The 26979-nt window shown below is 46.9% G+C and overlaps 1 protein-coding gene across 2 annotated transcripts in view; it reads left to right on the top strand.

Annotated features, from left to right (window-relative positions):
* The first annotated feature begins 18349 nt into the window (after positions 1 to 18349).
* LOC141161493 (carboxypeptidase O-like) overlaps positions 18350 to 26979 on the top strand; it is a 165115-nt gene continuing 156485 nt past the window's right edge. For both annotated transcript variants that reach the window (XM_073646336.1, XM_073646337.1), the window contains exons 1-2: positions 18350 to 18611; positions 23288 to 23363. In XM_073646336.1, the coding sequence (XP_073502437.1) occupies positions 18532 to 18611; positions 23288 to 23363 (156 nt within the window). In that variant the 5' untranslated portion in view covers positions 18350 to 18531. The remainder of the gene's footprint in view (positions 18612 to 23287; positions 23364 to 26979) is intronic.

Below are 26979 nucleotides of genomic sequence, written 5' to 3'. Positions count from 1 at the left end.
CATGGAAGAAGATGCTCTCAGAGTGCAGCATTCCCACCTGCAGAGTTATGGATTCGGTGATGAGTTGGATGGGATGTGATAAGAGACCCCCATCCACGGCGGCGACAGATAAGGGTACAGCCAGAGGTTTGGTGGGAATGCGGTATTTCTCTACCAGGGACTGAGAAATGAGATTTCCGGCAGCTCCAGAGTCAAGTTGAGCCAGTTCAAAATAACAGTTCTCCCCGCAGATGATAGAGACCGACAGCATCAGTGATGGAGAGGGTTTACTTTTGTCTAGGGCGACCTCTCTGAGCGATCCTAGACACAGGCGTTTCCCGACCTCTCCGGGCAGGAACGGATCCGGTGCTCCTTACTGCCACAGTAGAAGCAGCTCCCATCGGCATGGCGTAATTCTTGACGGGTTTTGACCATCTTGGTCTGGTCGACCTGCATAGGCTCAGGTGAGTGCGCCTGGGGAGTAACAGAGGAAGTGACGGGTCTCTGGAAGGTAGGGGCAAGGCATGGAAACCTCCTCTCACGGGTGACCTCTTTGGTGCGCTCCTGGAACCGGATGTCAATCCGGGTGGCAAGTGTTATTAAGTCGTCGAGAGTGGTAGGAATGTCCCAACCAGCGAGTTCATCTTTAATACGGCCGGACAGACCCTCCCAGAAGACGGACACCAGGGCGTCGTTATCCCAGGCAAGCTCCAAAGCAATGGTACGGAACCGTATGGCATATTGGCCCACGGTGAGACTTCCTTGGCAGAGGCGTAGCAGAGATGAGGCGGATGAGGTCTTCCGTCCTGGTTCGTCGATGACTTTCCGGAAAGCCATGAGAAAGGCTGGCAGGTTGGACATCAGGGGGTCTCCTCTCTCCCATAGAGGATTTAGCCAAGCCAGCGCCTCCCCCGTGAGATGGGACATGATGAAGGCTACTTTGGCTCGGTCGGTGGAAAACTGGTGTGCCAACAGTTCGAAGTGCAGAGTGCACTGGTTAATGAAGCCCCGTGCCTGGCCGGGATCTCCGCCAAAACGAGGCGGGGCGGAGAGGCGGGGACCGGGAAGAGATGCCATGGTATTGATGGGCAGCGGCGGTGCCGGGGTAGTAAGTGTGCGAATGGAGGCAGCTCCCGAGGAGGTAGTCAATGTGTCCAGGCGGGAGTTAACACTACGCAGGTGACTCAGGATGGACTCCTGTTGGGACCTCTGATGGGAGAGTTCATGACATAGGTCCGAGAGCGAGGGAGCTTGGGTGCCACCGGGTTCAATGGCCCGAGCAAACTGTAACGGGTCTGGGAGGTGGAACCTCTGAGCTATTATACAAAGGGGCAGTCTTTGAAGGAGGCAGGTGGCTCCCAGGGAAGGCGGGAAGGTAGACACGGCAGGTGACAAGAACAGTCTCTGGGTAGAAGGACAGAACGGACATTGCAAGTAACGGGAACAGTCTCTTGACAGGCGGGTGGTCATGGCAAGTGACAGCAGAGCCTCCAGGTAGGCTAGCAGTCAGGTAACAGGTGAGCGCTCCCAGGTAAGCGGGCAAGAGTCTCTGGACAGGCAGGTGGTCACAGCAAGTGATGGCTAAGCCTCCAGGTAGGCTAGCAGGCAGGTCGCAGGTGGGCGCTCCCAGGTGAGCGGGCAAGAGTCTCTGGACAGGCAGGTGGTCACAGCAAGTGACGGCTAAGCCTCCAGATAGGCTAGCAGGCGGGCAGCAGGTGAGCGCTCCCAGGTGAGCGGGCAAGAGTCTCTGGACAGGCAGGTGGTCACAGCAAGTGACGGCTAAGCCTCCAGGTAGGCTAGCAGGCAGGTAGCAGGTGGGCGCTCCCAGGTGAGCGGGCAAACTGATCCATAGACAGACTGGCAGGTGCTGGTAGGCAGACTGTCGGACCGCAGGAATGCAAGTGTAGCACCCTGAGGACTCGGCTGCTACAGGGGTATTGCACCTCGACCCATAGGTGTGGTATTCCACTCCCGGGTAAGGATGGAGTGTGGGACTGAGCTCAGTAGGCTGCATGCACTACATACATCCCATTTCCGGGGGACAGAACTATGGTACTCTCACCAAGTAAATGTGCAGGTACGACAGCGTCTGTCCCTGGCTGGAGTGGGAGGGGGGTGGAACATCCCAGTAGTGTAGGGGCAGATAGGGGGAGTACTCTGGGTAAAGCTAGGAGCTCATTGGGTGCTAGTCACCTGGGCTCACACATAGAGGGAGTATATATGGTGGGCACCATCTTAGGACAGAGAGAGCTGAGGGAGTCTTTAGGAAGAGTTCAGCCAGGAGGGCTGACAGGGAGCTGTGGCTCCGGCTGGGCCCAGCTCCAGAGCCAAGCCTGCAGAGGAGAGAGGAGAAAGAAAGGCCCAGAGTGGAAGACCAGAGGGAACCCTAAGAACCCAGAATCAGACCAAAAAGGGTGAAGTGTTGGCGTACACGGGTACCGGAACCCGAACTGGTGGAGGCCACTTATCCTCAGCCAGGAACCGGAGGTTGTGGTCAAGATTTGCCACGACCCTCACCAAATCCACCAGAAAGGCACACCACGTATAGGGTCAGGGAACCCAGAGGAGGTTTGACCACCAAGAGACCCGAGGGAGCCGGCCAAAGGTGGATCCCTGGTGGGAACGGCCAGAGACAGAGAGAGAGAAGGGAGCTCAGGACCACGCTCCGGAACTGCCTGGGGGTTAGCCGAGTCCAGGACCTGGTAGACGCAGCACGGCTCGGGTGGTCACTCAAGGCCAGAGTGACTGAGAGAACACCCGTGAGTAAAAACCCTGAAACTGCATCTCCTGACTCTGACTCTTCTTACTGCACCGTCACAACCCCCATCATCTTCACCTGCTGCCCTGAGGCCATACCCCTCCCGTTGGGGGTTATAACATCATCGCTGCACCCATACCACCGGCCTCAGCGGACTGTTCTGCAGCGGCGACTGCAAAGCCGCACTCAACGGGTGGCGTAGTCGACATCCAAGTTAACATCTTCTGCCATAGACTGCCACTTAGTTTGACACCCTGGGCACGGACCGTGTCACCGCCACGAGACTACAACCCTCAACAGATCCGGCTCCGGGTAAGCTCCCGCGTGCGCAACGCAGCGCGACACAGGCCCAGGGGCGCGTCATCATTGGCGTAGTCGGCAGGATAACGTGCCCGCAACCACCGGGTACTGCGTGCCTGAAGAAAAGTTCATATTTACCGTAAAAAGAAGTCTCCCACCAATTCCGGAGGGTCCCCGCCATCGGACGCCATCTCGGATCGTTTCCCGCCGTTTGCCCGCCATCTGCAGTCTTTTCCCGCCATCCACAGAGTTTCCCGCCATTGGGAAGCGGTTCCCGCCATCTGAGAAGATTTCCCGCCCTGGCAGAGCGGACGCCATTATGGGCGTGCCAGAGGGTGGCAAGAGGCCACCTCCCATCGTGGGCCAGGACCAAGAATGGCGCCAAAAACGAAGACCGCCCCCACCAGCAGAGACTGCAATGATTGAGATGTCCATCAGCGTGGGGGGTCTGCCCCTGGAACTGACAATCACCAAGTTGCCCCAGGACCGCCCTTAATGGGGGCGGATACAGAACAAAACAGAGAAGATGGGTGCAGCCTGGAGGAGTCTGGAGAAGCCGTACCCGGAGATGGAGGGAGAGTCAGGCAGCACCGACCCTGTGGTCAGGAGCCTGTTGCAAGCTACCACTCCACAAGACCTGGTGGAGATCCTGGCATAGCTCCCCCGAGACCGGGAGCGTGCACAGACCGCGCTGGAGGGCCTCGCACGGAGGATGGCCCAGGTGCAGCGAGAAACGCTGACGGAGTGGAGCAGGGAGATGGCCCAGCAGGCTGGAACCCGCCAGCGAAGCACACCACCCGCAACGAGGAGCACGCCTGCCCCTGAAGAGGATGCAGAAGGGACGGAGGCCGGAGACGACGCCGCAGAGGGAGCTGAAGAGACGGAGGCAAGTAAAGGGGACGTCACTACCCCAAGCCCAGCAACCGTAAGCCTACCCCCGCTCCCCGTCGCAGAGCCCGAAATCCCACCGATCGTGCCCGTTGCCGCACCGCTACCGCTCCAGACTAGGCCTCAAGCAGGAGCCGCGGCCACGCCTCTTGTGACGTCACGCGCCTCAACCCTGAGCGCGGCCAAGCAGGAGACGCCACCGGCCTGGTCGCAAAGTCAAGTACACCCGGGCGCCGCCGTCTTCACGGTGCCCTTCACCTTCAGGGTGCCCCAGGCCTGGTCGCAAGGCCTGGTAAACCCGGGCGCCGCTACCACCACCGCGCCCTCAACCCACAAAGTCCTACCCCTGGGTGAAGACTTGTTCGCCCAACATACTTGCCCGGATGGGCAGCCCTTTGAGTGGCCACCGGAGTACTACCATCCCCGACTCCGGAAGGAAAGGCCCCTGGATGAGCCCCTGATTCCGGCTCCGGCGCCTGTCAAGATCACCCCACTCTCGCTGGAGGAAGCGCAGTTTGCGTGGGACCCCACTGGAGGAGACCTCATCGGGTTCACTCAAGAGACCCGGGCGGCCGCAGCCCAGCGAGCAGAGTGCTGCCGGCAACAGCTAGAGGTTTTCGACCGGGAACGACGAGAGAGGCGGGTCCTCGAGGAGCGGCTGCAAGTGAGGAGTGCAGAACAGAAGAGCCGGACCCGACGGAACCGCCGTGCAGCCCACGGTCCCCGTGCCACCGGGACTGTAATTAAATTCCAACTGCAGCACGGTTGGGGCTTCATCCGGGATCACCGCACCCCTGGCGACGTCTTCGTGACCCGCAGGGATGTCGAGTCCCACCTGCCGGAGGGACACAGAGGTCGTGACCTATACCTGGGTGATGAGGTCACCTTTACCCGGCACCAATGTGCCAAAGGACCCTATGCCCTTCATGTACATCGGTTGACGGAGGAAGAGCCGAGGTGTCAGGAGGAGCAAGAGGACCCGGACGGGTCTGAAGAATACAGGGAGGAAGCATCAGGAGGACGCCGTTATTAGAGTACGGTAAAAAAGAACTGTACATAGTTATCCGTAAGGGTATAAGAACTGCTGCTAATTTAAATATGTTCCCCGTTGGGACAAGTGTGAACTTAAACCCGTGTGTCCCCTATCCCTTAACAGGCTGAGGACTGTGAACAGCCATTCCTTTTCCCCACTGGCCGAGGACTAAGAGCGGCCACCTCCCCTTGTATATAGTTGCGCTTTCTAAGGCGCCCCCTACTGGTTTTATAGGAAACTGTTGTTCTTGAACTGACTGTTGCACTTCTACCTGGTCACAAGCGCACAGTGGCCAGTAACTCAAAGAACATTATTATGAAAGAGTTTTATATGAAAGAAAAAGTTTATATTGTTTAAATCTGATAATGTTTAATGTTTGATATGTTCTTGTATGTTTTGAAAAAAATTGTATGTTTTTGGATATTTTATTCTTTTACAGCCCGAGGGCGTGCTGTTATTTACCAGGGGGGAATGTAGCACCCTGAGGACTCGGCTGCTACAGGGGTATTGCACCTCGACCCAGAGGTGTGGTATTCCACTCCCGGGTAAGGATGGAGTGTGGGACTGAGCTCAGTAGGCTGCATGCACTACATACATCCCATTTCCGGGGGACAGAACTACGGTACTCCCACCAAGTAAATGTGCAGGTACGACAGCGTCTGTCCCTGGCTGGAGTGGGAGGGGGGTGGAACATCCCAGTAGTGTAGGGGCAGATAGGGGGAGTACTCTGGGTAAAGCTAGGAGCTCATTGGGTGCTAGTCACCTGGGCTCACACATAGAGGGAGTATATATGGTGGGCACCATCTTAGGACAGAGAGAGCTGAGGGAGTCTTTAGGAAGAGTTCAGCCAGGAGGGCTGACAAGGAGCTGTGGCTCCGGCTGGGCCCAGCTCCAGAGCCAAGCCTGCAGAGGAGAGAGGAGAAAGAAAGGCCCAGAGTGGAAGACCAGAGGGAACCCTAAGAACCCAGAATCAGACCAAAAAGGGTGAAGGGTTGGCGGACACGGGTACCGGAACCCGAACTGGTGGAGGCCACTTATCCTCAGCCAGGAACCGGAGGTCGTGGTCAAGATTTGCCACGACCCTCGCCAAATCCACCAGAAAGGCACACCACGTATAGGGTCAGGGAACCCAGAGGAGGTTTGACCACCAAGAGACCCGAGGGAGCCGGCCAAAGGTGGATCCCTGGTGGGAACGGCCAGAGACAGAGAGAGAGAAGGGAGCTCAGGACCACGCTCCGGAACTGCCTGGGGGTTAGCCGAGTCCAGGACCTGGTGGACGCAGCACGGCTCGGGTGGTCACTCAAGGCCAGAGTGACTGAGAGAACATCCGTGAGTAAAAACCCTGAAACTGCATCTCCTGACTCTGACTCTTCTTACTGCACCGTCACAACCCCCATCATCTTCACCTGCTGCCCTGAGGCCATACCCCTCCCGTTGGGGGTTATAACATCATCGCTGCACCCATACCACCGGCCTCAGCGGACTGTTCTGCAGCGGCGGCTGCAAAGCCGCACTCAACGGGTGGCGTAGTCGACATCCAAGTTAACATCTTCTGCCATAGACTGCCACTTAGTTTGACACCCTGGGCACGGACCGAGTCACCGCCACGAGACTACAACCCTCAACAGATCCGGCTCCGGGTAAGCTCCCGCGTGCGCAACGCAGCGCGACACAGGCCCAGGGGCGCGTCTCAAGCAGATAGACAGGTATCAGGCAGGTATCAAATAGGAATCTGGCAGGTAACTGGCAGGTATCTTGTAACAGGACCTGAGGGCTGAATCAGAGTTGATAGGCTTTGCAACAACATTGCTCGGGCACCTCCATTTTGGAGGAGGTGCCTTATATATGGTGAGATCCTCCGGCCATTGGCCGGGGACTCCTTAGGACGGCGCGGGCGGCCCCTTTAAGAGAGGGGGAGCGCGCGCGCGTGTGCCCTAAGCACAGTAGCCGGGATGCAGCTCGCGCTGCCAGCAGAGCGGGTGGAAGACGCCGGACACGGAGCGGAGAGGTGAGGGGAACGGCGTCCCTGCCTAGCAGGAGGCAGGGACGCCGACGCTACAAAAGGTCTTTTTACTGTCCCCTTATATGCTTGTACATAGTAATAAGATCACCACTAAGCCTTAGTTTTTCCAAAGTAAATAACCCCAAGTGTAATAACCTGTCTTGGTATTGCAGACCCCCCAGTCCTCTAATAACCTTGGTCACTCTTCTCTGCACCCGCTCTAGTTCAGCTATGTCATTCTTATACACCGGAGACCAGAACTGTACACATTATTCTAAGTGTGGTGACTAGTGACTTGTATAGAGGTAAAATTATGTTCTCCTCATGAGCATCTATGCCTCTTTTAATGCATCCCATTATTTTATTTGCCTTTGCAGCAGCTGCCTGACACTGGCCACCAAACGTGAGCTTGTTGTCTACCAATACACCCAGGTCTTTTTCAGTTAAAGTTTTGCCCAGTGATTTACAATAAAGCAAAGAATTATACATTTTATTTCCTCAGCCCAAATGCATTACCTTACATTTATTCCCATTAAAGCTCATTTGCTTTATCAGCCCAAGCTTCTAGTTTATATAGATCCTCCTGTAATATAAAATTGTCCTCCTCTGTATTGATTACCCTGCAGAGTTTAGAGTCATCTGCAAATATTGAAATACTACTCTGTATGCCCCCTACAAGGTGAATTAATAAATATGTTAAAAAGAAGCTGGCCCAATACTGACCCCTGTGGTACCCCACTGTTAGCTGAGACCCAGTCTGAGTGTGTTCCATAAAAAAACACCCTTTGTTTCCTAATTACTGAGCCAGTTCTTAACCTACTTACATATATTTTCCCCTATCCCCATTGTTCTCATTTTATGTATTAACGTTTTGTCTGGAACCGTATCAAAAGTTTTTGAAAAGTCCATATACACAACATCCACTGCTTTTCCTTGGCCCAGTCCAGAACTTATCTCTTCATAAAAGCTGATCAGATTAGTCTGACAGGAATGGTCCCTCATAAACCCATGTTGATATTGGGTCATGAGGTTATTCTTCTTCAGATAGTCTAGTATAGCATTTCTTAGGAAAGCCTAAAGGATTTTACCCACAGTAGAGGTTAAGCTTACTGGCCTATAATTTCCAAGTTCGGTTTTTGTCCCGTTTTTGAATATTGTCACCAAATTGCTATACCCCAGTCCTGTGGTACAGACCCTGTTTTTATGGAATCTTTAAAGATTAAAAATAATGGTCTATCTATGACGTTACTTAATTCCTGCAGTACTCGCGGGTGTATCCCATCCGGGGCCGGGGATTTGTCATCTTTAGTGATTTTTAGATGCCGCCGTACTTCCTGCTGGGTTAAGCAAGTGACATTTAATGGAGAATTTTTGTCATCACTGATCATATTTTCTGTAATGCGATTTTCTTGTGTAAACACTGTTGAAAAAAAATCATTTAGCATATTGGCTTTTTTGGAGATTTATAACAAACCCCTATCAGTAATTTATTATTTTTTCCCCCTCCCCTTATCTCCACCCACAGGGACTCTACATTTTCATTAGATTCACATATATTCTCATGTAAGATGTGTTTTAAGTATGATTTTACATATAAACACCCCCCCCCCCTCGCTTGTTTGTACGGTCATTTATGAACAGACTATTGCCCTGTAAATTAACTGCCCAGTCATGGCTCTCGTCCAGCCATGTCTCAGATATCCCCACCATGTCATAATTATTTTCCAACAAAATTAATTCTTATTCCTCCATTTTGTTGGTGAGGCTTCTGGCATTTTATGTATCTCTCTGTACCTCTATTCCTTCTTACTATATTGACTATTCTAACCCCACCCCGAATTTCTTTATTTGTACCCACGTCACTATCTGCACTATCTTCCCCACATATATAATGAATACCCTCCCCCCCAATCCCTAGTTTAAACACTCCTCCAATCTTCTAGCCATTTTCTCCCCAGCAGAGCTGTACCCTCCCCATTGAGGTGCAGCCCGTCCCTAGCATAGAACCTGTAGCCTATTGAGAAGTCAGCCCAGTTCTCCAGAAACCCAAACCCCTCCTTCCTACACCGATTCCTGAGCCACTTATTTATCTCCCTAATCTCCCGTTGCCTCTCTGACGTGGCATGTGATACAGGCAGTATTTCAGAGAATACCACCTTGGAGGTCCTTGCTTTAAGCTTGCAGCCTAATTACCTGAAATCATCTTTAAGGACCTTCCACCTACTTCTAACTTTGTCATTTGTGCCAATGTGCACCATGACTGCTGGGTCCCCACCAGCCCCTCCCAGTAATCTGTCAACCTGATCAGCATGTGCCGGACTCGAGCTCCAGGAAGGCAGCACACTGTTCTACGATCCCTGCCTTTGTGACAGATTGCCCTATCTGTTCCCCTAATAATTGAGTCCCCCACTACCAGCACCTGGCTTGCCTGCCCTGCTCTTCTATTTTCCCCCTTACTGAAGCTGACCCTCCTCCGGCTTTCAGAGGACATGCCTTGCTGCAGTAGTGCTACCCCTGTACCAACACCCCCCTAATCTGCCAACTTTGCAAACTTATTGGGGTGTGCCAGATCAGGACTAGTCTCCATGGCACTCTTCCCTCTACTCCCCTTCTCTTCTGTCACCCAGCTAGCTGCCTCACTGTCCAGCAGCTCCCTACTACCACCCTCCTCTGCATCTACCCTAGTGAGCAGCTGCTCAGTGAGCAGCAGACTCCTTTCCACATTGTCAATGGATCTCAGTGTTGCCAGCTGCTCATTTAGATCCAGTACCTGGGCTTCCAAACGCACAACGTGCACACATCTCGCACAGCAGTATGCACCCACGACCGGCTGTTCAAGGATTGCATACATGTGGCAAGATGTACACTGGATAGCATTGTCAATAATGGAGCTCATTTCCTAATGGGGATTGCACTAGACAGAAATGTTAAGTAAAAAGAAATGTAAAGAATTAATAAAATACAGACAGCGATTCAGTTTAAATTCCTCTCTTCCAAACTCCCTGAATCCAAGTCACTGAAAAACAAGTCACACACTTACTTCCATTTGCACTTACACTCCGGTCACACTCAGCTCATTCACACTCACTAAGGAAGAAGATTTAAAGAGTTTTTTTTTTTCCCTTTAGTAGCAATCCAACCTACAGCTCAAGGCACTTCCAAAGGACTGATGCACTTCCAAAGGACAACATCCCAGCTTCACCTTTGCAGACTTCAAGACCCCAGCCATTCCTGTCCTCGTCAATGAATAAATACAGGGAAACTATGTCACCTTTGCTCCTCTAGTTGGGTCTATTCCTGCTGCCCTCCATCTTTCCAGATGATATCGCCAGGTACCAAGCAAGCTACACAAGCTGCTCAGACTCCTGCTGTGGACTCCAAGGCATTCAATGAGGCCCGTGTAGATGACATTGCCACAGGACTTGAACAAGTCTCTCAACAGATCAAAAATCTGGTTATTCCATCTTCGCACTCCAGGCAGCAAGCCCAGGACAGAACTCTCTCTCCTGAGCCTCCACCTAGAAGTCTACCTCCAGGCAAAGCTGCTTGCCGTAAGAGACCATTTTGTCAGCACTGTCACAGATATGGAGACACTGAGGCCCAGTGTAATCAGTTAAATGGACCACCCCAGAGGCTGAGGACTGCCCCAAGGGAGGAAGAAGAAAAGGTCCAGAGGGAGCATCCATGTGGGTGCCTCGCTTCATCTCGGCCCGCCGGCACATAACTGCCCTGGTAAACGGTGTCCCTCTGGAAGCTCTCGTCGACTCTGGCTCACAGGCGGAAGTGGGCATATATTGAACATTTGGACTTTAGTGACTTAAATAACCCTCCATATGTCTGGATGAATATTATAGTCAGTAATGGTCAACCCATAACTCACGAGGGTTACTGGGAGCCCACTATTAAAATTGGGGACATTAAGCTCCAAAGACAGGGTGTTATTATAACTGATGAAGAGTATGAGGGCTTTGCTGTAATGGTTTTAAGCATGAATGTTCTTATAAATAGTTTTCCAGAAGTGTTGTCTGCCTTGCATCCCTCTCTCCCTACCGCTACATCTTCTGATCAGCGGACCATTCAGCATGCCATCCATGTGATTGTCGCCCAGCAGAAGTTTGCAAATGGCAAGGGTGAAATTTGTCGTGTCTACATCCTAGATACCCGACCAGTGATTCTACAGCCTAGTTCAGAAACCATAGTATGGTGCCGTGCCTGACCAGGTATTGAAAATCAAGATGATCAGGCTCTCCTCAAACCAATCCTGGTAGAAGGACAGCCACTAGTGATGGTGATGGACGTGCGGCTTCTTCCAGTAGGTAGCATTATGCACCATATAGTTTGCACCTGGCACTAAACATTTTCTATTGGCTGACATATTATCGTGGTGCTGTTATATACGACACCTGATCTTCTTGCCCTCTACCACTCCCTGAGGAAGCACGCTGTGGGGCAAACGTGGATATTGCAGCACTATGAGTCTGGGTCAGTATAATAACCATATATTGCTTCTACTTTGAATATAGGATGATGTTGTAACTATACATGATACCTCCATTATTTGTGGATTAAAACATTTTTGTTTAGAACATTTTTGCACTATGCACTTTATATTAATTGATCTCACCTATTGAAATTATTATATATATGGTGATCTTAAACTCTATACGTACTATCATGTTGCTGTAGATATTCCATTGCCCCCCCAGTTTTCACTCATGTTTTTAATCATGTTTGTATATGTTTTTTTAAGTTGTCATGTGGTGTCTTTAATAAACTTTGTAATTAATGTTTAAATGGTTTTGGCTATATTTATTTGTTCATCCAAATAGTTTATGTAGGTTTAATATTATTGCTTTTCTAATTGGAGAGTGCTGAATTGCACACATATAAAATCAGTGTTATGTGGGACTTGTTCTTCCTAATATAACTCTAAGATCTAAGAACTCCCTGCCTACCCTACCATCCCTATATTGGTTCCACACCAATTGCCGAGCAGGACCTTATACCCTGTATATCCCTGGAGCTTGGCCCTAGATAGGGAGGGGGAGGGGTGAGCACTGGACAGGACCCACTACAAACTAGAGACAACAAGGTAAAAAAAATAAAGGGGATTAACTTAGCTTGAGCATACGCCAGAGGAGTAATGCCAACTGTCCGCAAAGGGCACCGGAAAAGAATCCAGCCAAAAGCTAGTGCTCCAAGCATGCACAAAAAAATCTAGAAGTATGACCGGAAATTGCCTGGAGCAAACTGGGAGTTCTTGACTCTGAAGCAAGGGTGTGTTAATCAGCAGCAAGAGGGAGGTCGTCGCTGGGTCTTAAAGGAAGAAGGATTAAGATGGTGTCTGCAATGCAATGACCTTCTACAGCCAGATCCAAAGCGACTGTCTATTACCTCTGACACACCCGTGACAAATGGTTTTTATGTTTGGCTGCTGTCATACACTAAAAAACGCTTTATTTTTGCAAAGACTAGTTTTTGCATAGTCATATTTTGAGAGCTTTTGCGGGACAAGTTGATGTTTTTATTGGTACCATTTTCGTGCACGTGACATTTTTTTATCACTTTCTATTCTAATTTTTGGGAGGCAGAATAAACAAAAAACAACAATTCAAGGATTGTTTTTTTGTTTTTTTTTATGCTGTTCCGCATGTGGTAAAATTGATAAGGCAGCTTTATTCTTCGAGTCAGTATGTTTACAGCGATACTACATTTATATCGTTTTTTTGGAGCTTTTACACAATAAAAACCATTTTATAGAAAAAATATTTTTTGCATCACTTTATTCTGGGAGCTATAACTTTTTTATTTTTTGGCTGATGGAGCTGTTTGGCAGCTTCTTCTTTGCAGGGCAAGATTATGTTTTCAGTGATATGCAAAGCAGTAGTCCAAGCATTTCCTACTGCCTGCTATAAAGCACACACCAGGCCATTTTCCCCGCTGTTTTGGGGGTGACAGCCTGCCTTCTGTCCACATTAGTCCACTTAAAAGGGTGTTTAGTGCCCTACACAAAGCAGTAGTCCAAACATTTCCTACTGCCTGCTACGAGGCATGCACCAGGCCATTTTATCCACTATTTTGGAAGCCACCAACCCAGGGGCTACCAATCACAAATAGTAGTTAGGCTGGAGAACCAATACAGTCCTGGTTTGTCCACTGCATAATGTGCATAGGATTTGTAAAAATTAGCCCTGTGGGCTGAGTCATGGTTAACGCAGGAAGCCATCATCCCAAGGGCCTCCAGTCACAAATAGTAGTTAGGCTGGAGTAGGAATACTGGCCTGGTTTGTCCACTGCACAATGTGCATTGGGTTTGTAAAAATTAGCCCTATGGGCTGAGTCATGGTTGACGAAGGAAGGAAACAGGTTTTTATGGGAAAGGGGTGATGTTAACAGCAGTAGTATGAATCTACATTTTTGGTGAATTTAGGTTGGTTTGCTGTCATCTGGAGGGATTACAAACTGTGGAGATATCCAGTCCTTGTTGAATTTAATCAGAGTAAATCTGTCTGCATTTTCCGTGGAGAGGCGTGTGCGCCTATCAGTGATGATTGCCCCAGCGGAACTGAAAACACGCTCTGACACCACACAAGCAGCTGGGCAGGCCAGCACCTCCAAGGCATATAAGGAGAGGTCGGGCCAAGTGTTCAGCTTAGACACCCAATAATTAAAGGGAACTGAAGCATCAGAAAGAACGCACGTATGGTCACGTAAGTACCCCTTGTCCATATTTTGCAACTTATCTCTCTTTGGCATTGTTACAGGCACAGATAGCCCTTGCTGTTGTGCTGGTTTAATGAAAATTGCCCAATTTGTGCACATTTTCCCCCCACCTCTGTTGGAGCTGGTGTTCGTGTCTCTCCCCTTTATCTCTTGGTGTTGAAAAGAGCCAGTCCCTCTGCCACCAGCATTGGCTGAGGGCGATGTTTTCAGTAACTGATCTACAACGGCCCTCTTGAACGATACTATTGTAAAACTCTTTGATGACTCCAAAAGGGGAGAAGGAAATTTCTCCTTGTACCGTGGATCGAGAAAGGTGGCCACCCAGTATAGATTGCTCTTGTCACCTGCACCTTAAAAACAACTCCAGAATAAGACCTTTTCTCACCTTTGAAACTGCTAAAACTCTTACTGTCGGTCTTATTCACTCTTGTCTGGACTACTGCAACTCTCTTCTGATCACTCTCCCTCTTACCAAACTTTCTCCTTTCCAATCCGTCCTGAATGCGGCGGCCAGGGTAGTATTTCTGTCCAGTTGCTTCACCGATGCATGCACCTTGTGCCAGTCATTGCACTGGTTGCCCATTCTCTACAGGGTCCAATATAAACTCATCACTCTCACCCACAAAGCTCTCCACAATTCTGCACCACCTTAAATCTCCTCTCTCATCTCTGTCTATCGCCCTACATGTGCCCTCTGTTCTACAAATGACCTAAGACTAACATCCCCCTTAATCCAAACCTCGCACCTCCGTCTACAAGACTTCTCTCGTGCTGCACCAGTTCTCTGGAATGCTCTACCCCAGACGATCCGACTGATGCCTAGCTCCCACATCTTCAAGCGCTTTAAAAATCCATCTCTTTAAACAAGCCTACCACCTCAACTACTCAGTAAACTAACTTTCCCCTGTTCCCTCCTTCTAAATATTATTCAGAATCTGCACCCTACTATTCATCAGTTTCCAGACCCTCCATGCACACGATAACTGCACTCAATACTTGATTATTGCACTTAAGCATACGCTGATGACCGAATCATGCAGCTTTATATGAAATCCCTACTTATTTTAATTGCCAGACCTGAAATAACAAGCACTTTTCACCTATTGTGTCCACCCATTTCCTTGTAGAATGTAAGCTTGCGAGCAGGGACCTCACTCTTAATGTAACTGTTTAAACTGTCTTACCTTGTATTGTATTTATTGTATGTACATGTACCCGCATAATTGTAAAGTGCTGCGGAATATGTTGGCGCTATATAAGTAAAAATTATTATTGTTGGATAAAATGTGTATCACGCGAGGGTCTTGCAACAGACACTTACACATAAACTGTGCCATGTGGGCCAAGCTGCAAAAAGACAAATGTTCTCTGTCCCCAACAGTAGAAGCAGTACCCATCCTCTACTCACGCTGACTCGCCTCCTCCTCCTTCTCCACCTCCTCTTCTCGAGTCCATCCAGGCTGGACGGACATGAAGCATGGGTTGGGTGTCCCCTCTGTAGCATTACGAGTACCCTCGGTAGCACAGAAAAACAAGTCCTCTCCCTCCTCATCTTCCTCCTCATCACCCAATGTTTCCTTAGAATTTTGGCTGGGCTGGGTAGTATCACCCATTGGGAAATCTGGCTCCATACCAACATGTTGGGCACTCAAAGCTTCCTCTTTGAGATTATGCGTAGAGGCCTTGTCTGCTATCCAAGACAGAATCTGCTTTCGCTCGTCTGAATTCCACACACGTTTACATTCTAGACCCGGAAATTTTTCCAGGAACATAGTGGATGCATCAAGCTTCTTCTGACCTGACACAGACCGAGTGCCTTCTCACACACCACTGACAACACCACGTCCACGTCCTTTAACAACAGGCTTTTTTGGCATTTGGGGTTTTGTTGACAGATTTTCAGATGTTGATGGCACAAGCCAAGCTAGCTGTCACAGCAAAATAGTAAGTCAACCATAACTCAGCCCATAGGGATAATTTTTACAAACCCTATGCACATTGTTCAGTGGAAAAATCTGGAATGTACAGTGGTCCTACCAAACTAATATTTGTCATTGGAGGCCCTTGTCACAGGTTGTGCCACATTGTGACTAAGATAGGGTATACATATTCAATAGAAACGTACTGTCAGTCACCCTATTTGGCAAAAAAACATGCCTGGCTTGTGCCACATTGTGACTTAGATAGGGGTTACATATTCAATAGAAATTTACACTGACTGTTGTTAACCGATTGATGGCCCTCTGAAAACTTGAATTGAGGGCCATAACTACTACAGTACTCCATCATAGATAATCTTTGTCAAGGGAGGCCCTTGTCATGGAATCTTCCTGTACCTATGACACAGCTCCCAGAAGTAATTTTTGGAAATACGATGCACATTCTGCACTGGACCAAGTAGTAGAGTATCAAGAAGTCTTCTTTTCCTATATAATCTGGGGAATATTGACAATCAAAATCTCTGAGCCATTTGGAGAAGCTTATCCAACCCATCCTGGAGGGGGGGCACCATGTATCCTTTGTCTATTGACTTGCACTAGTGATATATTTGAGTTCGTCATCCAGTTGACTAGTGCAGCTTTATTTTTCTGGTTCACAGAGTTCAGCCATACCTGAGGATCGCAGGCCGCACTCACTGCTACCTTCTAGTACTCCATGTCTCTTGGCCTTTTTCTCTGTAGTCTCTGCCCTTAAATTAGTTAAATAATAGAGGGAGAACCCTACAATATGAATAAGTGAGGGCACTCTCAAATGTACACAAGAGGGACCTCCAAAATTTCTAGAGGAGGGCACTTCAAAATGTATGTTACAGGGCCACACAAGGGCTCTTACAAAACTCAGCTTTCTTGCCTACTGCAGACCCTCTGAACATTTGAATTTAGGGCAGCAGTATCACATGGTGGTGGAGGAGGAGGTTCAAGCCCAACGCTACAATGGGCACATTGTAAACTTCTATGGAATATGTATTCCACTATCTGAGTGTCAGTGATGGAGGGACCGCCCAAATGGCTAAGTAACAGCTGTCCCTCCAAAACAAATGTTACAGAGCCACCTGAGACCTCTCAATTCAAAGATCAACATACCTACTGGTGCGTTCTAGCTGTTCATGTAAAGTGCTGGGGAATGGTGAACTAAAAATGATGTATGACAGAGGGACCTACAAAATGTATAAGTCAGGGCCCTCCCAATTGTAAAAGGTGAAAAAAAGCCACAACAGTATGTGTGAACAAACGCTAAAAGGGATATTTTGGGGAGTTCTCTGGTCTATTTAGCCTTATATTGAAGTGATTATGCAGGAAAAACTATTTCTTAACCTTTGTGGCCTGTTAAATGCAATTTAGGTTAGGTTTGGTAGTTGTTCTTGTGTGTCTGTAAAAGTGGCGTAATACTGCGATAAACTTATTCCCAGAAACCATATGTGAGTCAGAAATGCATGCAGGCATATTCTCCAGGCTCTTCCCATTCTGTTTCATCACTTTACCATCCATTTCAGCCTTTTCCTCTGGCCCCCAGACCCCTTTGTAGGGTATAGCAGAAAATTACTCGCATTGACTTACATTGTACTCGCTATTCGGAATGAATTATCGTTACGAGCATAGCGATTATGAATATTACGGCACTCGCTCAGCACTATTACTGATGTGAGTGAATTTGACATTGCTGCATTGGCTCTTTATCAGTAATATGGCTATAACCCCACACCAGGATCCATATTCCCATGAATAAGCTAGATGCAGCAGCTGTGGCATATTTTAGATATGAGGAAAAGCTGCATGCAGTTGTCTAGTATTCTAGACCTACAAATTGCTTCAATTCTATACTGGTTTGCCGGCAATATTTGTAATTTTGAAGCAGACCAGGCATCAGCACATTTTGGCTAGTGAAAGGGGTCCTATTGATAATCCCTGTGATTTGGTTTCTAGAGCTGAATATGGGCAATGTCCAATGTAGTTTTATGAAATGTTATATTAAAACAATTGAAAAGATCTCAATAAATAGCAAGTTCTGCATGCAGACATTTACCAAAATAGCGACAAAATAAAATGAACCTTCCTGTTTATATTCGCCATTTTTGCCTTTGCATTTTGTACTTGGGGCTCATTCTTGTCATTTGTTTACCTACATTTTGTTATCTTGTTAATCATTTTATTGGTACGGGTGAAGGAATGGCTGTATTATTAACATATTACGTATAATTCTTACAATGTGATTGCAGCAATAACACAAGTTGATAGTGCTAGAGTCTATTTCTAAGCTATTTATGATATGAATGCAAAGGGATGGGCATAGATTATGTTATCTAAAGTAAGCAATGTTTTAAGTCTAGATTCCTGCAATGAAGTGTTATACTGTTACAGCCTAGAGTATCCTTTTAAAGGAAATTTCTCTTCAGAATTTTTTCTATGTAATCCAAGAGCATCATGATGTAAGGGCAGAGACCCTGATTCCATCAATGTGTTATTTATTGGTCTGCTTGCTGTCATTTTGATACCATCACTGTTTTATCTGCTGCAGATCTAGCAATGCTCAGAATGTTGATCTCTGTATATCCTCGCCAGCAGAACTGATTAGCAGCATTCTTTATACACTGTACATTGACAGAAAACTGTTAATCAGTGTTGGGGAAGATGTTACATAAGCAGTTAACTAGGAGGCACATAGTCCTCTAGTGATAATCTCCTACTGATAAAAATATGACTTTATTGATACAGCTACATCCAACATAGTTAGTGACACATCGCTGAAATCAAGGTCTCAGATCCTGTATTATGGTGCTCTGAGATTACATAGCAAAAACCTGGTGACAGATTCCCTTTAAGCAAACCCCTGGAATTCACTGCTTTGAGGATGGAGGTTGTGCACTATATTATGGTTATTTTCTACTCCATAGCATTTCAGACATTGGCTACACAAGTCCAGTATAATGGGTAAGTCAGGAGCAAAACAGCTGCTTTAGCTCTAAATGCTATTGTTCCTTTTTCCCATGCTAGTGAATTTAATTGATTCATGTTTGTTTAATTTATAATAAAATCATTTTTATGTCAATAATTTGTGTATTTTTAATATTGCATTTATACAGAAATGCACTGTTAAATGGTAACAATCTAACAAAAACAAGCATACAATTTAATAATTTTGTCCTTTGATTATTAACAATAAAAAGAATCACATTAATCAGATTGTTTAGTGATCTGTATTAGAAGTGTGTCAGCAGCAATCAGAACCTTCCGCAACATGACTATCTTTGTTTGCACAAACTTTTCTAAATGATATCCCTGAGAATGATGCCTCCGCTCCTCCACACTCTGTACAACACCTTAAAGAGAACCTCTGTGAATATATAAAAAGCTATACAACTTTTCTCAAATAAATATTGTTAGCAAATCAGATGATTTTTCTCAGTATTACAGGGATGCAGGTATTAATGTCATCATTTTACCAGAGTGAATGCAGAATATGGTGAGATTCTCCTCTCTGAGTAGATACCAACTCTGGGGAAGTGTAAAGCTATGTGCCCACGTTGCAGAAATGAAGCAGAAAATTTCTGCTTCATTTCTGCAAGTCTTCTCCCGGAAAAACGCATGCAGAATTCCGCACGCGTTTATTGCGCGTTTTTCGTGCATTTATAGCGCGTTTTCCACATGCGGAATTGCCTTGCGTTTTTTAATGCATTGCACAAGGCGCTTCCGCTGCGCTTCCGCAAAATTAATGGACATGCTGCGGATTTTTGAGCGCAACATAAACGCTGCGGAAAAATCCGCAGCATGGGCATAGAACTTGCGGAATCCCCTTGGGGACCATGGGGAGCGGATTACCTAGCGTTTCACAAGCGTTTACGCACACAGAGTGACTGCAGACTTATCACTTTTGACCGGACAACCCCTTTAAATGAAAAATGTTCTCACATTCCTCCAGGATCATGAACTTTATTTTTTCGAACTAAATATTGTTATTTATCAGAAATGTATAAAATTTTCTCTGGGTATTATGCAGTCCATTTAAATGATAAAGATACAACAGGTTTTAAAAGGTTTAAAGGGTTAATCTGAAAGAGAAAGAATTAACTGCTTATAAAAGGTTAATCTCAGTCATTTTCTGGGAACAGATTCCTACTTATAGGAAGTATCCGAAATTAACACTACGCACTGATGACTTTTCATTTCAGGATGGTGATAGAAGCAGTGGAACGACACTGCTGTCACTCACCCTGCTTCTATTGCCTCTGTAGCACCCTGGGGGCTTGGTTGCTACGGAGGTATTGCATCTCTTCCAGATGTGCGATATCTCACTCTCAGGTAAGGATGGAGTGTGGACCAAGACCCTGCATGCATTACACCACATTTCCGGGGGCAGGGCGACCGATATGCTCCAAGCAGAGCGCGACAGTCCCTGTCCCTGGCTGGAGTGCGGGGAGGGAACACCGAGGAAGGGGGAACCCTGTAGTGCAGAAGCAGGGAGGAAACAGTTCCTGGGTACACCTAGAGGGAAGTACAAAAGGAGGGCACCATCTTAGTTCAAGGGAGAAGTCGGTTGAGAGCAGTCAGAGAGAAGATGTGACAGAGCAGGACTCTGTGAAGCTCTGCTCCGGACTCAGGTCTAGCCTGTGAGGCCCAGTCAGCCCTGAAAGGAGAGAGAGAGGGAGAGTTGGGGAAAAGGAATGAAGAAGAGCGGAGGAGGCTCCAGGTGCACAGAGGAAAGAAGGGACCCCAGGGTTGTGGACCGGCTGGTAGCCACCATACGCCCGCATCTACCTGAGTAGAGGGGTCAGGCCAAGGGGGAGACCGGTCCCCGAAACTAGTGGAGGCGGGGAACTACCCTCAACTAGAAACCGGAGGTTGTGACATTTCATATGGTGCAGCCCCTCACTACACCCGCTAGGAAGGCACCACATAGGGTCAGGGAAACTGGCGCAGAGGTTTACCCAGAGAAGGCCCGAGGCAGCCAGAAAGAAGCGTGGTCACTGGTGGGGTATGACAGGCCAGAGGAAGGACACACAAGGGGGGTCCTGTGAAGCGCTCCAAAATTATCTGAGAGTTGGCCGAGCCCCCTCACCTGGTGAACATGGTGCGACGCGGGAAGTTACAGCGGGACGGAGTAACATGGACTAACGAACTGTGAGTAAAGATCCTGGACTGCATTACAAAGACTCTGAGTCATTATTCCCGTGCACCATCACCCCCATCATCCACCTACACTGCCCTGGGGCTACACTTCTCCCATGGGGAGTTACACCATTCCTGTGCTGCTCACCAACACCAGCCCCAGCGGTCTGCCCTGCAGCGGCGGTTCATCCTGACCGCAATCCACGGGTGCCGTAGTCGAACATTTGAAAATAATGAAAACCATATCAATCGACTGCCACTGGTTTGACCACCCTGAGCCACTGGACCGGGTCATCGCCACGGTGACTACAAACCCCAGCGTCCCACAAAAGGCCCGGTTTCGGGTTCCCCACGCGGCCCAGAGGGCGAGTCACCTCCCCATGATGATGTCACATTTCAGTGAATGAGAGGGCAGGCACAGAAACAGTGTGAACTGAAGATGCTGGTTGATGGGGATAGAAATATTGTTGCTTGATAGAAGCTGTACAATGGCGTAACTTGAAGCTTGTGAGCCCCAATGCAGAATCTCCAACAGGGCGGCCAAATATCGCAGGACTTTTGGGGTCCCCTAGGCTCAGGACCCCAAGGCAATTGCAACCACTGAACCTCTTATAGTTACTCCCCTGCAGCTGTAGTCACTTCCTCATCATTGCTATTGAAACAGAACGTCATCAGGGAAGAGCGGTGACAGAAGCTGTGGTAAGTGACTGCAATAAATGACTCTTCTTTCAGGACAGAAAAGGAGGCAGTGAGAGTGACAGCAGCCCCAGCACCCTGGTGACAATTTGTTTGAGAATACCCAGTGCATGCTGTGAGGCTCAAACAAATCTTTATTGGATGTAAGAAAAAAACACAATCAGGAAGTTAAAACAGGGAGGGAACGATAAGAATTTTTTAATTGAAGTACATAAGAAAAGTGGAAAGATTATATAATGACATAGTTATACATATAGTAAGAAATTCACTGTTAGCTTCGGACAACACCTTTAAAGTGCAAGGGCTCGTTAAGAGTCCCATAATGCTTGACGTCAGAAGCAGAATTAAAAATCCACTTTTTTCTCTTTTACATGTCTAGTTATATAAACTGAGATAACCTCCCCTGAGATAAATGGTGTACATGGTGTTTGGCAGTGACCCTTCCACCAAATAACTTTGCTAGAGCCAAATATGCATTTAAAAGCAATTTTCAATGACACTGAGCTGAAGTACCAGGCAGAGATACATGTACAGATTCTAGTTCTCAAGTAATTTCTCACACTGTGACGAGCGGTGACGTCTGTAAGGTTACCGCAGGTCACAGCCGCTGAACTGCAGTAACCTTACTGACATCACCGCTCGTCACAGCAGCTGGGTTCTCAAGCTGTGCAGCGTGAGAACCAGCAATGGCTGCTGCTCCAGAGCATGGAGCTTTGTTCTCTGATCAGGGCTCTATACACTGGTGAAGAAGATGGATATCATCGTGGGACCTCCATATGGATTACAGCAGACGGAAATTGTTGGGGAGTGCCTTTGTGTGTGTATTTCTTTCTTTTAACTTCTGGGATAATAACAGGGGTGTCTGATAAATCCTCTCCATTACTAACCTCTGGGCTTGATGGCAGTGGGTATAAAACAGCTGACATCAACCCCAAAACAATTACTCCAGTTGCCAATTCTCCAGGGCAATCGAGAAGAGCCGAGGCTGAGCATCACAATTGCCTCATCTAATGGATGCGCCATTTCTGGCGCGACTGAGGGCTGGTCTTATTAGGCTGGAAAGGGGCCAATATCCATGGCCATTCCGAGCCAATTAATATCAGCCCATAGGTTTTTGCATAACCTTTGCTGGTTATTAAAAATAGGGGGGGCCCCATGACATTATTCTTTAGGGTCCCCCTTTTTAATAACCAGTAAAGGCAAATCACACAGCTGTGAACTGATATTAATAGGCTGGGAAGCTGCATGGATATTGGCCCCATCCCAGACTAATAAGACAGCTGTCTGATTTCCCTTAGCTGATTATTAAAAATAGGGGGAACCCCATGCCATTTTTTTACATTTAATCCTGAAAAGCTGTCAAATAAGCTCCACTGAGCTTCTAAAATATCTGACGGCTATCTATCTCTCTCTCGGTCTCCCATCTATCTAACGATCTATATCTGTATATAACATTGCTTTATTACTTAGAAAACTAGCTTTAAATTACATAGAAAATTACATTATGTAAAAGATGATGTTAATAACGCATTGCATACGGATTGCATACGCATGTCATACGGATGTCATATGGTTGTCATACGGATGGTAGTTGAGAAAAATCACATTCTAATCACATGATGCTCGAATGACACTTGTCCTACTTTTTTGAATCAACTTTGGATCAATTTTTTATACGCTAATGTGACTCTAGCCTAAAGCAAATTCACTTCCAAGGATTGATCAAGGCAAACTCAACTAAGGAACACAAATTGCCACAATGTTTCCGAACAATTGAGTTAATTTTTCTATTTTGTTTGTTTTAGAGATCAAGTTTTAAGCATTGTTCCAGAGACACCAAGCCATGCTGTGTACATTGAAGAAATATGCAATGATGTACAAGTAGGTTACAAATGCACTTTATGAAGTTATATATTTTTTGTAAAAACGAGAAAAATAAATTTTAGTGCTTTAATGAAATACACTGCTCAAAAAAATAAAGGGAACACTCAAATAACACATCCTAGATCTGAACGAATGAAATATTCTCATTGAATACTTTGTTCTGTACAAAGTTGAATGTGCTGACAACAAAATCACACAAAAATCATCAATGGAAATCAAATGTATTAACCAATGGAGGCCTGGATTTGGAGTCACCCCCAAAATTAAAGTGGAAAAACACACTACATGCTGATCCAACTTTGATGTAATGTCCTTAAAACAAGTCAAAATGAGGCTCAGTATTGTGTGTGGTCTCCACGTGCCGGTATGACCTCCCTACAATGCCTGGGCATGCTCCTGATGAGGTTGTGGATGTTCTCCTGTGGGATCTCCTCCTAGGCCTGGACTAAAGCATCCGACAACTTCTGGACAGTCTGTGGCGCAACGTGACCTTGGTGCATGGAGCGAGACATGATGTCCCAGGTGTGCTCAATCGGATTCAGGTCTGGAGAATGGGCAGGCCAGTCCATAGCTTCAATGTCTTCATCTTGCAGGAACTGCTGACACACTCCAGCCACATGAGGTCTGGCATTGTCCTGCATTAGGAGGAACCCAGGGCCAACCGCACCAGCATATGGTCTCACAAGGGGTCTGAGGATCTCATCTCGGTACCTAATGGCAGTCAGGCTACCTTTGGCGAGCACATGGAGGGCTGTGCGGCCCTCCAAAGCAATGCCACCCCACACCATTACTGACCCACTGCCAAACCGGTCATGCTGAAGGATGCTACAGGCAGCAAATTGCTCTCCATGGCGCCTCCAGACTCTGTCACGTCTGTCACATGTGCTCAGTGTGAACCTGCTTTCATCTGTGAAGAGCACAGGGTGCCAGTGGCGACTTTGCCAATCCTGGTGTTCTGTGGTGAATGCCAAGCGTCCTGCACGGTGTTGGGCTGTGAGCACAACCCCCATCTGTGGACGTCGGGCCCTCATACCACCCTCATTGAGTCAGTTTCTAACTGTTTGTGCAGACACATGCACATTTGTGGCCTGCTGGGGGTCATTTTACAGGGTTCTGGCAGTGCTCCTCCTGTTCCTTCTTGCACAAAGGCGGAGGTAGCGGTCCTGCTGCTGGGTTGTGACCCCCCTATGGCCCTCTCCACGTCTCCTGGTACACTGGCCTGTCTCCTGGTAGCGCCTCCAGCCTCTGGACAATACGCTGACAGACACAGCAAACCTTCTTGCCACAGCTCGCATTGATGTGCCATCCTGGATGAGCTGCACTACCTGAGCAACTTCTGTGGGTTGTAGAGTCTGTCTCATGCTACCACGAGTGTGAGAGCACAACCAACATTCAAAACTGACCAAAACATCAGCCAGAAAGCATTGGTACTGAGATGTGGTCTGTGGTCCCCACCTGAAGAACCACTCCTTTATTGAGGGTGTCTTGATAATTGCCAATAATTTCCATCTATTGTCTATTCCGTTTGCACAACAGCATGTGAAATTGATTGTCAATCAGTGTTGCTTCCTAAGTGAACAGTTTGATTTCACAGAAGTTTGATTTACTTGGAGTTATATGTTTTTAAGTCTTCCCTTTATTTTTTTGATCAGTGTATTAAAATTGTGCATAAATGGTTAGTTCTGGCAGATAATAAATTTGGCCTTTTTGTATCAAATTCTTTTCTTGTTTGCTACAGAAAACAAAATTCAAAGGCACACAACAGAAATACATATTCTTTTACCTGTAAAGTAGATGCAAAACTGGGGAAAGACTAGAGATAATTAAATTTTTTGAAATTCAATTTCATGAGGTGCTGTGAATTTTTCCCTCAAAAATGATTTGTGGCAAATACAGTAATTTGCCATGAAAAAATGTGTATAATATGCTGAGGTCTCCTATGACTGTATCCAACCCTTTTTAATCTCTTTAATGCAAACACAGCCTTAGTAATATCAAAGTCACCATAGAAACAGATGATAGTCTGGTAGTAGTGCATTGGAAGACTTTTCAAGTTTTTTAAAATAAAAAATAAAATAACAGCTCTCACATTCTTGTATTCTGGTATGTTTTTTTTAACCTACCCTGTTAATTGGCATTCCTGGTTTCTGTTTTACCATATATTTTGTACAACATTATAATTATATAGTATATATAATATAGGTATGATGTGTATGGTTATCAAATTGGACTAATAAGACAGGTGTGCAAAAGCAAACAGTTAACTTTAATATTTCTTTCTAGTTTTTCAATACAGGAGTGCCATGTTTAAAGGGGTTATCTGATATAGAAAAAAAGACATGAATGCAGCTAAAGTAAAAACTGATAGCATACTTACTTTCCAGTGCCCCAGCAGCTTTTTTTTGTAGTGATGCTTGATCCATTTGGAGGCCAGAGGACAGCTACAGCCAATCATAGGCTGCAGCGGTCAGATGACTAGATGAGGGCATTGTCAGAGAAGCACTTGAATGACTCACTCCTCTAGTAATCTGACTGCTGAATCCAGCTATAGGATATCCTTTGGTTTCCAAACATAGCAGATATTACTTCTGGATCCAGCACAGACCTCAGACCGGCCAGAGCTGTTTCTCTAGGGGTGTTGGAAGGTGAGTATTCCACCATTTTTTTTTTTAACTCCATCCATGCCTTAAAATTTGTATCTTTTCTTTTTCTAACTACCCCTTTAAAGTGTAACATACAGTATGTTACAATATACAGGTTGGGCCATTTATATGGATACGCCTAAATAAAATGGGAATGGTTGGTGATAACTTCCTGTTTCTGGCACATTAGTATATGGGAGGGGAAAAACTTTTCCAGATGGGTGGTGACCATGGTGGCCATTTTGAAGACAGCCATTTTGGATCCAACTTTATTTTTTTTCAATGGGAAGAGGGTCATGTGACACATCAAACTTATTGAGAATTTCATAAGAAAAACAATGGTGTGCTTGGTTTTAACGTAACTTTATTCTTTCATAAGTTATTTACAAATTTATGCCCACTTATAAAAGGTGTTCAAAGTGCTGCCCATTGTATTGGATTGTCAATGCAACCCTTTTCTCCCACTCTTGACGCACTGATAGCAACACCGCAGAAGAAATGCTAGCACAGGCTTCCAGTATCCGTTGTTTCAGATGTTGCACATCATGTATCTTCACAGCAAAGACTTTTGCCTTCAGATTACCCCAAAGATAAAAGTTTAAGGGGTTCAGATCGGGAGACCTTGGTGGTCATTCATCTGGCCCACGACAACCAATCCACTTTCCAGGAAACTGTTCATGTAGGAATGCTTGGACCTGATACCCATAATGTGGTGGTGCACCATCTTGTTGGAAAAACTCAGGGAGCGTGCCATCTTCAGTGCATAAAGAGGGCAACACATCATCATGTAGCAATTTCAGATATCCAGTGGCATTGAGGTTTCCATTGATGAAGAATGGCCCCACTATCTTTGTACCCCATATACCACACCATACCATCAATTTCTGTGTTCCAACAGTCTTGGAGGGATCTATCCACTGTGGGTTAGTGTCAGACTAATAGCGGTGGTTTTGTTTGTTAACTTCACCATT

This window comes from Phyllobates terribilis, unplaced genomic scaffold (genome assembly GCF_046119375.1).
Source record: "Phyllobates terribilis strain yellow unplaced genomic scaffold, ASM4611937v1 Scaffold_9__5_contigs__length_417890890, whole genome shotgun sequence".
Classification (NCBI taxonomy): Eukaryota; Metazoa; Chordata; class Amphibia; order Anura; family Dendrobatidae; genus Phyllobates; species Phyllobates terribilis.
Note: the sequence above shows the minus strand (reverse complement) of the source record. Positions and strands in the feature narration are given on the sequence as shown.